At 42.7% G+C, this 14,019-nt stretch overlaps 1 protein-coding gene across 4 annotated transcripts in view; it reads right to left on the reverse strand.

The window, feature by feature from the left end:
- The window catches only part of MACF1 (microtubule-actin crosslinking factor 1), a 167,666-nt gene that overhangs the window by 12,714 nt on the left and 140,933 nt on the right, over positions 1–14,019 (reverse strand). For 3 of the 4 annotated variants that reach the window (XM_023762771.1, XM_023762769.1, XM_023762772.1), the window contains 13 exons: positions 13,873–13,992; positions 13,300–13,469; positions 11,869–12,028; positions 10,968–11,162; positions 10,492–10,620; positions 9,231–9,374; positions 8,582–8,770; positions 7,095–7,215; positions 6,343–6,506; positions 4,959–5,121; positions 3,653–3,807; positions 2,550–2,624; positions 1,491–1,508 (listed from right to left, as the gene is read on the reverse strand). In XM_023762771.1, the coding sequence (XP_023618539.1) occupies positions 1,491–1,508; positions 2,550–2,624; positions 3,653–3,807; positions 4,959–5,121; positions 6,343–6,506; positions 7,095–7,215; positions 8,582–8,770; positions 9,231–9,374; positions 10,492–10,620; positions 10,968–11,162; positions 11,869–12,028; positions 13,300–13,469; positions 13,873–13,992 (1,803 nt within the window). The remainder of the gene's footprint in view (positions 1–1,490; positions 1,509–2,549; positions 2,625–3,652; positions 3,808–4,958; positions 5,122–6,342; positions 6,507–7,094; positions 7,216–8,581; positions 8,771–9,230; positions 9,375–10,491; positions 10,621–10,967; positions 11,163–11,868; positions 12,029–13,299; positions 13,470–13,872; positions 13,993–14,019) is intronic. The other variant, XM_023762770.1, reaches the window with a different exon arrangement.

Consider the following 14,019-nt stretch of genomic DNA (forward strand, 5'->3'; position numbering starts at 1 on the left):
AACTCGGGAAGGGATCCCAAGATGTTCCTCGTTCTTACATTAGTGTCCTATAATTTATTGGTCAGCCTTACTCTATTTACTTCATTCTTCCTCCTTTAATTTCCTATTAGAGCTCTCTCTGAAAGACTCTAACTTGTTTCTGCTAAGCTATGGGGAAAAGGAGGTTTGACCCAAGCCAGTAGCCAAAGTGTCTGGGGAAGTTGAAGGCTGGGTAACAAGTGGTGGAAGGGGTTATGGCAGCTCTAAAAATGGGGACGCGTGCAAACCTGGCAGAGCTGGGTGTCGGTGAGGCAAAGGCCTCAGAACAGTCTTAGGGGCAACAGTAACTTCTGTTTCCTTCTCTTAAATGGAAAATCCCTTACAGTGACATGGGCTCTTGCAGTGGCTATGACATGACTGTTGGCATGTAACTCCTTAGGCCTCGGGTTTAAAATCAACTTCATAATTCTGTTCCCAACATTGGAATGAACGCATCTGACCATATGTGGTCAGTGGAGCAGTAGAGGAGGACCTCAGTCTTCAGGGGCCCCTGGCACCTGCATGCAGCAATCAGCTAACAGCATATCCTTTAGGTACGACTTGGCATCCTTATGGAATGATTCATTTAGAGCAAGTTTCGCTGTTCTTGTCTTTATTTGTTCTCTGTTCTCACTGGCCCAAAAGGTTACTGTAGTTAGTAATTACTGCAGTGCTTGGGATTTAACACTGATTGAGGGTTTCAAATGAACTCTTAGTGTTTTCTGATTTCGTATCATAAGACAGATTTTACCCATGCAACTTCCTTCCATTTGAAGATACAGGACCCCAGAGCCCTCAAAAAGATCTAAAAGGTTAGAGTTACCAAGTGGAGTAAGAAAGCATTCAATCGTTTATGCAGGTCTAATTTGATTCCATTAGATTTTGGCTGGCTGGCCATACTGACAAACTTTAGGCTATGGACAATTATGATGTCCACACTACACTTCTCAGGTACCTTATACTGATAAAATACAACATAAATGCAAGTAACTATAATTATTCATAAGGTATTTAAAGACACATTATTTAAATACCCCAAGACTTTTTGACTTAGTGTGCATTATAAAAGTTGTGTTTACTGTCAGAAGACTTTGGTATAAGTCAGAATTGTGTTGTGTGGTATTCTGACTTCCAACATACAAGACCAAGATTTTAGAAAAACTTACTGATGATACCATAGCTTCAATTTCCCTGAACTATACTACTTTTAACTCAGCCCAGCATAATACCATCATCCTCAGCCAATCCAATTTTAAATGGAAAATTTCATCTCCTTTTTAAAAAATATAGACTTATCACCTTTTGCTAAGACAGCTCTACAACTAGCCCTGTAGCAGTGTCTCCACTTGGTAAGATAACCAGTCGTGACCCCAGCATGCTTCAGATTACGTCCTCTCCCCACAGCAAAGAACAGGCAGCATTAGCTACACAGACCATTTCCACCAAGGAGAACGTCGCAAGGCAAACTGTACCTGGTTGCCGAGGAAGAACTACAGACAGTAAAAGTAAAGGACGAAGGAAATGGAAGAAAAAAAAAAAGAGAACATTTTATCAAATTAACACTAAGGAATAAAAATCATAATCATGTTACCAGTCTTCAAGCACAGTGACATACACTAACCATTCTTACAGACCTATGTTGCTCTTATTGATTCATTTCTCTCACAGGTAATTGAAAAACCCAAGAAACAAAGCCCAACAAGCAAGCATAAGATTGCTTGGAGTTTTAGTAACTAAATGCCCTGCGTTGGTCCAAGGCAGAGTCACCCACCACTCCCTGGCTACGAGCGGCACCGTGTGCTGTAGGTGTACTTTGAAGACATTTTTAATGTATTAACGGAACCTAGATTTTTTCCTCACCGTAATTTGACATAGCCATCTTAAATTATCTTTGCCAATCACAGATTTTCTTTAGGACTTTAGAGACTTCCTGACAAGCTGCTGAATATATTTTAGGAGCCCTGTTTCAGACCCTGGCCCTAAAAGAAGCTAAAACACAGCACAGTTCACTGTCAGTTGTGGCCGCACTCAGCATGGCTTTCTAGCGAAGACTATTGAGCCTGGCACCACCCAGGGCATCCAGACCGTTTGTAGCCCAGCCCAGAGCGGCCAGTGTCCCTTAGGGCCTTGACACATTCCCTCCAGCTCTCTCTGAGCCCAGCAACCACTTAGGCTCACAAAGACCAGCTCTTGGTGAATGTCAGTCATTAGATCATTGTTTCCGAAGACTTTGGTCAATAGTAAAGAGAGGGCTCTGAAATGTCTCCTACACTGAACTCAAGTAAAGCTATTATTAGCTAGATAGAGCACTGTTTTTCAGATGGAACTAGAAAGGGCATTACGCTTAGCCCACCAGGACACCTGACATTTGGAATCTATAGACACATCTCAGGTCCCACTGGCTCTCGTCCTCCAGGCACTGCCAATGGGAAGGTGGGATCGTTGAGTCCGCCATGGGTCAGGTTGCTTTCGCCTGTAAGGGCCAAGTAGGAGAAACCAACACCACAAAGAACTGCTTTGCTCTTCCTTACCCGGTATTTATTCTCTCCAATCTGCTCCACCTGAAATCTTTTTGCACATTTGCACTGAGCCACTTGTCTTGTGACCTATTGGTTGTGAACAACAAAAAAAGAAAAATGTGAAGGGTAAAGTAAGACTCCCTCTTAAAAAAAACCAGAAAGATTTTTTACATGTAAACAGAGAAGCTATTCAATATGTATTTTTAAGGCATTTCAGGGTTTTGACACAAACATTTATCTTCTATTCCAAATTGAGACACATTGTTCTTAGTACTTGGGATACTAAAGACACCAAGAGAGAAATGTGCTAATATGCTATCATCAAAATCAACTAATAAAGCAAATTATGAACTGATCTGAGTTTCAACCTAGCAGCTCAGCAGTCAGGCCTGGGGAGTTCCAGGTCACTCCTACGACCTGCCCTGCTGCCTCCCTTCCCAGGACCAACATATCCCAGGATGTCTATGTACTACTGATTAATTTGCTCTTGAATTTTCAATGTGACACAGTTCTTAACTAGGCAGAAAGCTTAGTGTCCACGCCATTTTAAACATTTGCATTTCACCCCTTAAATGCTGCGTTTGAAGACCACTCCCCTGGATGCTGAGGTCGGATGCTTAGAACTAAGAGTCTAGGATCAACCAACACAGGATCTGTGAACCAGGTAAGGTTTTCTGTAACTTTAGAGCACGGCACAAATGTGACCACTTCAGTGAGAAGCCCTCTGGTCTAAGCTATAGTTCAACGTCACCCACAAGCGGATCCCTAAACAACTCCAAACAGTCACCTCCCAACAGACGAGCCCCAGGGCTGATGTGGCAACCATACCCAACCCACCTCGGGACAGTAGAAAGCTATGGTCAAAAATGTACTCAAGATACAGTTATGTCCCATACCTCGTCTTCAATTTTATCTGCATCGGTTGTTGGTCGGTAAGCATCCTTATTGGGATGGAGAGCAGCTACGAATTCATAGTAATCGAGATGTGCAGGAGGCAGCTGATCGATGTTTCTCTCTCATCGATGTTTCTAACTCTCTCTCTCCCTTCCTCTCTGTAAAAAATCAATAAAAATATTTAAAAAAAAATGTACACAAGATACAGTTATGTGCCATACCTCATCTTCAATTTTATCTGCATCGGTTGTTGGTCGGTAAGCATCCTTATTGGGATGGAGAGCAGCTACGAATTCATAGTAATCAATGTAGCCATCCCCATCTCGGTCAAAAATGTCAGCGACAGCTGTCATCTCCAACTTGGTAGTGGGGAACTCTGGAACAGTAAGAGGTTTACATGATTGGCTGGAAGGTATATAACTACTATTTGAAAGAAAAAACATTTATGTCTTGATTTTTTTTTCTGAAAAGCAATACACACTCAACTTTAGAAACTTAGAAGATAGACTATTAAGTTTTTGCTTATAGACTACCCTGCCCCCCCCCAAGCATTAAAAAAAAGCGCTATTTCAGATATACTGAAGGGTATAAACAGAATATTATAACCACTATGGACCTACCACCCAACTTAAGAATTTATTTATCCACTCCACTATTATTATTTAAATTATTTCAGAATAGTGACAACTTGGAATTAGTAGGATGAAGTTTCTTCTGTTTAGATAATTGCCTTAGACTACTGACAAATTGCTTTCCAAAGGAGGTGAATGCTTTCAGTAGCAGAGTAATTTATTAAAAAGTAAATCAAACTATATTGTCAATCAGCAGAAAACCTCTGGTGGCTGACCACTGTCCCACTGTTTCTAGAATGAAGTCTGACCACTTCGCCAGGACCTGCAAGGGCCCGTGTTAACTAGCTGCTGCCTACCTTCCAGCTTTAACTCCTACACTCCAGCCATGCTAACCTTTTCACGCCTAGAACGTGCCAAGTTCATTCCCACCTCCCCACTTTGTACCTGCTGCTTCCTCTGCCTCTCTCTCTTCCCGCAAACCTTGAGTTGGCTGGAGCCTTCTCATCATCTAGGTCTCAGCTCAAATATTACCCCCAGACAGGCCCTCCCTGGCTACCCATGTAAAGTAGCACAGCTGTGGGATGTGCTTTGTGACCCTGGAAAATCACTTATCTACTTATGCCTCAATTACTTATTTTGTTAAAATAAACGAGACCACACACTTTGTAAGCTGTTATGTGTCAGAAACTGATGTAATGAAAAATGTATTTTTTCAAACATTTTGCTTAGAACTACATTACCCACAAAACTCAGCTCCTTATCTATAACTCAAACAAGACCTGCTATTTTTTATTCCCAGCAAAATGAGGCTCTTCTTGCCATGAAAACGACAGACCAATCTTAGTAAGCAATTATAGTTCTTCCTTAACTTCAGAAGGACAGTTCAGCCCGATTATCTCCTTCACAAACTAGGGAATCCAGGTGTGACCATGCTTGGAATTATGATTGGACTCACTGGATGCTAGAATGCCATCGATAAACTCCTGACGGGTTATCTTCCCATCCTGGTCCTTGTCAATTCGCCGGAAGAAATCCATCACCCGTGACTTTTTGTGATTCATCCAACGCATATACTTTTTCCTCCAGACATCAAAGTCAAAATTGGCAAATTCCTTCAACTAGACAGAAGTCAGGAGTGTTAACAAAACCTGTATGTTGGCATTCACACCTGCCCAGAGCACACCAAAACTTTCATACACACAGTAAAGCCGTTCAGGCCTTCTGGAGGGCACCAACAATGGTACCTGTGTTGCCTCTTCTGTGGAGGCACCATCTGGCTCCTTCAGGGAGAACCACGATTGTTACACGGGCTGTGGTGTACGGAGCAGCAGGAGAAAGTGCCTGAACACCACCGTGAGAAGCACAGAGCAAGGAGCATGCAAAAGGGTGGAGCCAGCCTTGCTTTCCCTTTGCCCCTTCGAAGGATCACCTTAGAGGCCAGGGAATGAATTCTATCCCAGAGGAGAAACTATGACCGAGAGGCCCACCCTTCAGGCTCACATTTCCCACCATTTTCTGAGATGAGCTCATCTGATTCTGGCTGGAAGCATTAAGATCCAACCCTGCACGTAAGCATGTTTCTTGAATGGCACCAGAGCGGGCAAACTGCCCACCTGACTTCCATGCTACACTTGGCTCTGACAGACAGCAGCAGGCCCGTGAGGTGGGCAAGGCAATGTTTAGCTACTTGGATGTTAGTGATACTGACGTAGAATGACTTTAAACAGTACAGCAGTTTTCCAAACCTAGTCTTTAAAACTCCAAAGTTGGGAGGAATGAGGGGAAAAAGAAAAAGCCAAAAACCAAATATGCTTAAAGCTCAACTGACCTACTACAAAAACAACAAAAAGCACAGAATACTCACTTCCAGGCATAGCTGCTTTGATGTAAAAAAATGTAGAAGATACCAGAGGTTTGTTTTAGGAACTAGACAGTGTGGCATTATATTTTTTAGACTGGTGTTGGTACTTTAAAATTTGCTTTTCATAATCTAGTGAAGTTTAATACAATAGCAAGATCATAAAAATAGTCTCATTTCATAATTGTGTAGCTTTTCTCTTTACTTAAAGGGCTCAATAATAATTCTTTTCGTGGTAAGCTACACACCTGGAGGTAATTTTGCACAGCCAGGTGCTGAGGAGGGTCAGGTCACAGGCCCTCACGACTGGCCGGTTGCTTGCTTTCTGGAAAGCCTGCTCTGTTGTGAGTGGTTTACTCACACGTGTGTCTTTTCTCCTAGGAGGCCCGAAGACTCACGAGGTCTGTTTCTACTGCTGGGAAGTTGAGAGGCCTCAGAAGGACTGTGACTTCCCTCGGGGGTGCTGTCTGGCGGGGCTTACCTCCTCCAGTCTGTCCAATGCGTCATTCAGCTTCCGCTGACGCTCCAGCGCTAACAGCCACACCTGCTGCCAGCGGGCAGAGAGCTGGTTGATCCGTGGGTTTTTCGCTTCAGATTGTGAAAAAATCAGCATGGGAGGAGGTGTTGGCTGACTCAAGGACTTCCCTAAAAGGAAAAATAACCACAAAATTAGAAAAGCTGAATTTGTCAGTTCAGAAAGAGACACACTGTCACATGTATGGACTTAAAAGACCTTCATAACGACATCCAATCACTAACAGGAAAGAAACATGGCACCTGGCCATACTTAGATACAGAAACATATTAATTTCAAAACTACTGATTCTCCTCCAAGCCAATAGGTCTTGTCTCATATTTTCAATCAATTCTGTCCTCCCTTAGTGAACTGAGGAAATGTCAAATCAACTAAAGCTGCAATGGTGCCAGCGAAGCTCATTTAGTTTACGATTAAGTCAATGCGAACCAAATATAAACAGCTAGCACTGATAACCAAAACAATGGAAAATCACTGCAAATTAATTTGCTTGACTTATTTAGAAATTTCATAACAATCCAAGAAAATGTAGTAGAGTTACTGTATGTCAGTGTTAAGAAATGTGACTTTCAAAAAAAATTTTGGTTCAAATCCAATGGCTTTTGAAAATAAAAAGGACATTTTTTTGACAGGGATTTGGAAAGTGCTCATTGTCCACAGCAGGAGTGATGCCTCCTAACACAGCGGCGGGGACATACTGCTGCCACTGCGGGGTTTCTCCATGAAAGGCCCGTGCGCAGGCTCTACGTTCTTCCTTTTGTATGTCTTGGTGACCCGGTCCATGTCAGGCTGTTTGCGAGTCATCTCTTCCATAAATGTCTGTTAAATACAAACAACAGAAAAAAAGAGTTCAGAGTTTTCTTGGACTAAGATGGCATGAGACAACTTCTTTTTTTTAAAAAATATATTTTATTGATTTTTTACAGAGAGGAAGGGAGAGGGATAGAGAGTTAGAAACATCGATGAGAGAGAAACATCGATGAGAGAGAAACATCAATCAGCTGCCTCCTGCACACCCCCTACTGGGTATGTGCCCGCAACCAAGGTACATGTCCTTGACCGGAATCGAACTTGGGACCCTCAGGCCGCAGGCCAACGCTCTATCCACTGAGCCAAACCGGTTAGGGTGAGACAACTTCTTACTAACAAAGGCCAAGCCCATGACAGACTATTGATAGATGCCTTGTACACTGACTCACTCATTCCAAGAAACACAATTGAGCAGGCACTTCAGGTGCTGAAGGCCTGAAAAAATGAAACACAGCTTCTTATTTTAAGGAGCTCACAGGTGAGTGAGGAAAACCAGGAAGTCAGAGCAATGAGTGCCACTCAGGGTGCCGAAGAAGACTAGGATGAGTACCTGGCAGTGGATGAATTCTTTCTGCTTTGTAACACGTACATCTAAGACCTGAAGACAGCCTCTAGGAGCTGACAGCAACTCCTGGCTGACAGTCAGCAAGAAATGGAAAGGGGTGAAATAGGTGAAGGGATTAGCAACAGCAGCAACAACAACAACAACAACAACAACAACAACAAAACTTATAGACATAGACAACAGCATGATGATTACCAGAGGAAAAGGGAAGAGGGTGGAGGTAGAAGAGGGTATAGGGGGTATAAATGGTGATGGAAAACTTGACTACAATATCCAGATGATGTATTATAGAATTGTATACTTGAAATCTATATAATTTTATTAACCAATGTCACCCAAATCCTATATAATAAAAGCATAGTATGCAAATTATCCCCTCAACTGGGAATTCTTCCAGGAGTTCAACCAGGGGGTGGGGCTAGCTGGGGGAAGGGAGGGAGGCCCCGGCCAGCAGCTGCTAGGGACCCTGCCAGTGCACAAATTTCATGCACTGGGCCTCTAGTAAATTCAATAAAAATTTAAAGAAAGAAAATGGAGACCTCAGTCCTACAACCATAGGAAATTAATTCTACCAACAACTTGAATGAGCCTGAATGAGAATTGCTGCACTGGCTGACACTTTAATTTCAGCCCAATAAGACCCTAAGAAGAGGACCCAGCAAATTCATGCCAACTTCTGTCCCACAGAAACTGTGAGATAAATGTGTGCTGCTTTAAGCTAAGTCTCTAGGAATACGTTAAGCAGCAGTTTAAATAGGATACACATAGGGCAAAGGAAATACCAGTGACCCCAGGATGCGGTTAAGATACCTGATGCTCAGCGATAAGGGCTTTAACTCGGTCAATGTTCTGAGGGATTGGCTCCTGATCCCGCTGAATGAGGGTGGTCTCAGCCCATTGGATCCACACCAGAAGTTCTTCCAAGAGCTCAGCATTAGCCACCAGTTCTGACAGGGCCGTTTCAAGACGCTGCTGGTGCTGCTTAGCCCACGTCAGGACCTGGGGGAGAGAAATCATTGCCTCCTTTAGTCAAGCAAATCCCTTTGTTTTTAAAGTCCTTTTTCATCTGATCCTAACAATGACTATTTAGGGCAAAGACCACCCAAGCAGTTAAGAGACTTAGCTCTTACTCTGGTAATAGAGCTGGGTTAACTAGAATGAGAAATCAGCTCTTCTAAAAGTAAACCTAGTACATCCGATTAAACACAGGACTTCTGAGGACGGAGGAGGAATACGCACCTGTCTTTAGGAAGCCACCAGCTAACAAATCACTGCACCAACACTAGTCTTCCAGATTTCAGCACAGTACCAAGAAAGCATTCACTACTAAAACTCTAACTTAATCTTGTTGAGATTTTCCCAGTGAGTGAAAAATCTCTAATGGGGGAAGCTCTGTTGTATGTTGTTGCTGTAAACCCATTTTATCAGGCGTAGTCTTCCTCTAAAGCCAGGGACCCACCTCCTCAAAGCGAGCCCGGATGATGGTGATCCAGTGTTTGATGGTAGTTATGCAATCAGGATGGCAGACAGCCAGAATGACTTCTCCCATCGCCACCGCTGTGTTCACATCCACTCGCTTTTCTTCCACTTTCTTCATGAATTCCTAAACAAAAAAGATTAGAAAATAAAAATTAACTAACTAATCTACTCTAGCCCTGCCCGGGTAGCTCAGTTGATTAGAGCATCATCCCAATACACCAAGGTTGTGGGTTCGATCCTCAGTCAGGGCACATACAAGAATCAACCAATGAATGCATAAATAAGTGAAACAACAAATTGATGTTTCTCTCCCTTCTCTCTCCCTTCCTGTGTCTCTCTAAAAAAAAAAAAAATTCAACAAATCAATAAATAAGACACCATCATTTAAAAAAACAACACAAAACCTACTCTGATAGCAGTGTTTACACTGTAAGGGGGAAAAAATAAAAAAATTCCGTATATTTTCCCCTCCATGTGTTCACGGACACAGACCTCGAAACGCCTCTATTGGGTATCTCTGGCATTTTCTTCCCAGCACTGAGAGATGCTGCAGATGACAAGGACTAGGGACACAGAGGCATGTCCCTTTTCCCAAACTGGGCATGCCTATTTTCCTATTTTGAATGATCTCATTTGAAAAAAATCCTGTTTTTATTCATTTCAATGTGTGTAACCAGTATTGTTTTGGACAAATAACAGCAATAAAACACTACTTAAAAAAAAAATAACTAAAACAGAATGACAAAACCAAGATTAAAATCTCCCAGTCAGTGGGTAACTCAAAAATTAAAATAGCAAACATTTCCCACCTCATTAGGACAGTCACACTGAGGGCCCAGATACTGCATTTCCTGCAGCTCAGTTAGGAGGTTCTGTGGGAGCTGGTCAGGGCCTGAAGCTAGTAACAATGAGGAAAGTGAAACAAAACTATGTGCAGGTGAGGAATACAGAGGTGGAACAGCCCACGTTTTTGTTTATATAATGCCACGTTGTCTGACTTGTTTACAACCTACATGTATGATGTTTGTAAAAACAAATGAGTGAACAATCTTTAAGGTGTCACAAAAACTGTCAGTCATTTCCCTGTCATTCCTGCTAAACAGCAAGCCGGCCTCACTCTGGCTCTGCTCCTTTGCACAAGAGTCTGCAGTTTACAACAAAAGCTGCCTCCCTTTGGTGGGGTGGGGGCAGTCCTCACCGTGGTGGGTGGCATGGGTCACTGTGCCCTGTGGCTGGATTACCTTATGGGTGTCAATGAGAGACTGCAGGGCCTCTGTGTCATCGGGAAGTGCTCCCCGAAAGCGAAGTGTTTGCTCTGCTTCAGAAAGCCACTCCAACAGCATGTGGACTGTGTCCCGAAACTCTTCCGCCTGAAATAATCAAGCACAAGAGATGGAACCTCTCTGCAGCCAAGGTCCTGGCCATTGGGGTATGCCAAGGAAAGGGTCTAGGACTCAACTCTTCAGGGCATCACAGGAATTTGATGGCCCTATCAAAGTCCCACAAAGGTTATCTTTCATTCGTAGATCTTTGACAACAAACTGAATTCATTATTTCTCTAATACAAATCAATACTAAAATCTTGTAGAACATTCCAAATACTAATGTTTGGCGTTGTGTTCATTTTGAGATGGGCTGGAACCGATCCTGATAAAGAAACTAGAATCAATCTGTTCAAACCGAAATCCCTGGGGTTTTCCCAACAAACGTGTCTGACCTGTTTCAAGGCCTGCTCCAGTCGGCTTTGTTTGGAGACAGAGAGTTTACACACAGTGTCCCAGCGAGTGCTCAGTTCCTGCAGCTGCCCTTTTACCCACGTGGTGTCATCGCGGCTATTTTCAATCAGCTCTCGGCCGGACCGCTTCAGTACCTGGACGGTTCCCGTTCGCTTTCCCAGTTCCTTCTGGAAAACCTTCAGGAGAATTCGTAAGAGAAATGTTTTGAATCCAAGAAGCAAAACCACACAGGAAGTTATCATTTAGTTCAATTTCCTTGGTAAGTTGCAGTCATGTGTCTTTTATGCACAGAGGGAGGCAGGATAAGGCATAAGAAAAATTAACCAGAAAAGGTGTCTCTAAAATATGAGCAGTGTGACTTGGGGTAGGCTGCTTAGCTGGAGTCTCAGTTTCTTAATCCATAAAATGGGAATGGTAAAACATTTCCAGAATTATAGGAGTCATATAAGGTCACATATGTCATGAGTATGACATATTCAGGGTAAATGAAATGCTCAACATGACAAGTGTAGGTCATACTAAATATTGCTGCCCATGGTGCTGGGCTTGTAAGGTTCAGAAGTAGTAAAAAAGCAGCCAGTTTCATTTTACCTTTCAGTGTAATATTTGTCTTGAGGGGCTCCTGACTTTAAATTTATTTTGTGAGTCATCTGAGAGATTCAAATAGGAAGGGGGCGGGGAAACCTCAAAGTGAAGTTTACACATTGCCAAATCTAAATCTAACCAATTTTGGTAAATTCTTTGTGACTGATGTAGAACCCCAGCAGCAGTTTGTTTAAACTTGCAGAGCAAGGAGCTGCCTCCCTCACAAGCAGAGATCCAGCTCTTTCAGACTTCCTTTCTCCCTTAGCGTGAGCAGAAGGCACAGATCTCACCCCTCACCTTATGGGCATCCATGAGGTTCATGACGAGGTCGAGGTCCCCGTGCACGGGCTGGTCCTCGGCCAGCTGTGGCTCCACCTTGTACAACCAGTCGACCAAGGCCTGCAAAGCATCCATGAACTGGCCCGAAAACAGCAGGGCCTCTTCCAACTTGTGCTGCCTGAGAAAAGCACATAAACCTTGCTGTTTTTAGGCATTATTTATGAATGGCTCACAATTCTGACTGCTGAAAGGAAATACTGCTTGAACTCTACATAGAGAGGGACCTCCAAGTTGAAATGGTTAGAAACACAGTAAAAAGTGACTGAGAGAGATGCCTAGACATTTTAAATCAAACCACTCTCTAGATCAGTGATGGCGAACCTTTTGAGCTCGGCGTGTCAGCATTTTGAAAAACCCTAACTTAACTCTGGTGCCGTGTCACATATAGAAATTTTTTGATATTTGCAACCATAGTAAAACAAAGATTTATATTTTTGATATTTATTTTATATATTTAAATGCCATTTAACAAAGACAAATCAACCAAAAAAATGAGTTCGCGTGTCACCTCTGACATGCGTGTCATAGGTTCGCCATCACTGCTCTAGGATGAATTAATCATAGTGTAGGTAGGAGACAGGCACAGATGCCCTTCGGCATCTTAGAGTCCAGCAGTTATACACATGGACACACCCTAATGACCAAGGTCTGCCTGTGTTCACTACTTTACACCCCTCCAGTACAGGAGGATGGTTTTGGTAATGGCCCGGAGTCGGAGTTCAACTCCTAGCTCTTTACCAGTTGTGAGTCCCTGGGCTGTCTCTTCACCTCTCTGAACCTCAGTCGCCTCACCAAAAATCTGCGAGTATAAATTAGATAGCGATATTGTAATACTGAATATGGCATAGTGGGTACAAATGGATAAAGTACGACTTTTAGAACCAAACCAAATAATTTCAAATCCCAGCTCTGCCGCTTAGTAGCTGAGTGACGTTGGGGGAGTTAAGAAACCTCTTAACGATAGTTTCCTCATCTGTAACCCGGGAATAACGGTACCCACACCTCAGTGGTTGTTGAGGATTACATGACTAGTAGGCACTGTTTGGTTAAGTGAGGTAACACACGCAGAGGTTTTGCATAGTGTCCAGCACATGATGAGAGCCCTCAGCGAGTCAGCTAGTGGTATTACAAGTTGGTGATTTACAAATACTGAGTTACTGACCTATTTCTGTGGGCTTCTTTCTAATACAATAATGTTCAAGTGTAAAATGAAAAAATTTCAATACATTTTATTCAAAATTTTCATACCTCACTGAACTAACGAGACACTGAGATGCTATAAAACCTGCTACTGAAGCATATGCTTTATTACCACTTTATGGAGTCCAGTACAGTCTCTCAGGGAGCTTTGGGATAACATACAACCACGGAGGGGACACTCATGCTCACCTCTCCACAGACTTGCCACACACAGTATCCCATTTGTCTCTGACTTCTCCCAGTAAGTTGTCAAGTGTCTGAGTATCATCAGAAAGCAGAGTCTTTTCTTTCAGGGCTCTGCCAGTTCTGATTGTGGTGTCATACACAGGCTGCTTGCCACCAAGAGTTTTCTGAAACTCCTATTTTCAAAATGAAAAGAAAAAAAACATGGTGTGAGATGACATCTTGATTTGGAACAAGGAAAAATTTTTGTGTGTTTCCAGGTTGGTAATTAGATACAATTTGACTGTGACTACTTCTTGAACTAGTAAGTGCTTACCCTTAAGAATTTATAAGTCTTTGCTTACGTTACAGTAGTGCATATTTCTAAAAGCCTAGAATTCCTATAAGCCTACAGTTTTAACTTTAAGGTTTACTCCCACAATCACTTTGTTTGAACTGTTATTTAAATGAGCAATTGTCGCAGTTAGACACTGTCTAGACATGAAATGGAATGCAGGCTTCATCATCTTGACGTTTTTACCCAGATAAAATTTCCAGTGAATACCGAGCTCAGGCCCTAAGAGCCACCGACTGCTTTACCTTATGCTTAGAGAGCTGCAGTTTAATTTTGTCTGGGTCATTGGATATCTCCAGCTCCGCATCCAGGTGACTCTCTGCATCTTCCAGCCAGTCGACCAGTTTTTTCCAAGCTTCGTGGAACTACAATTTTATAAGAAGTAAGTTATA

The sequence above is a fragment of the Myotis lucifugus genome, unplaced genomic scaffold, assembly GCF_000147115.1.
Source record: "Myotis lucifugus unplaced genomic scaffold, Myoluc2.0 scaffold_260, whole genome shotgun sequence".
Lineage (NCBI taxonomy): Eukaryota > Metazoa > Chordata > Mammalia > Chiroptera > Vespertilionidae > Myotis > Myotis lucifugus.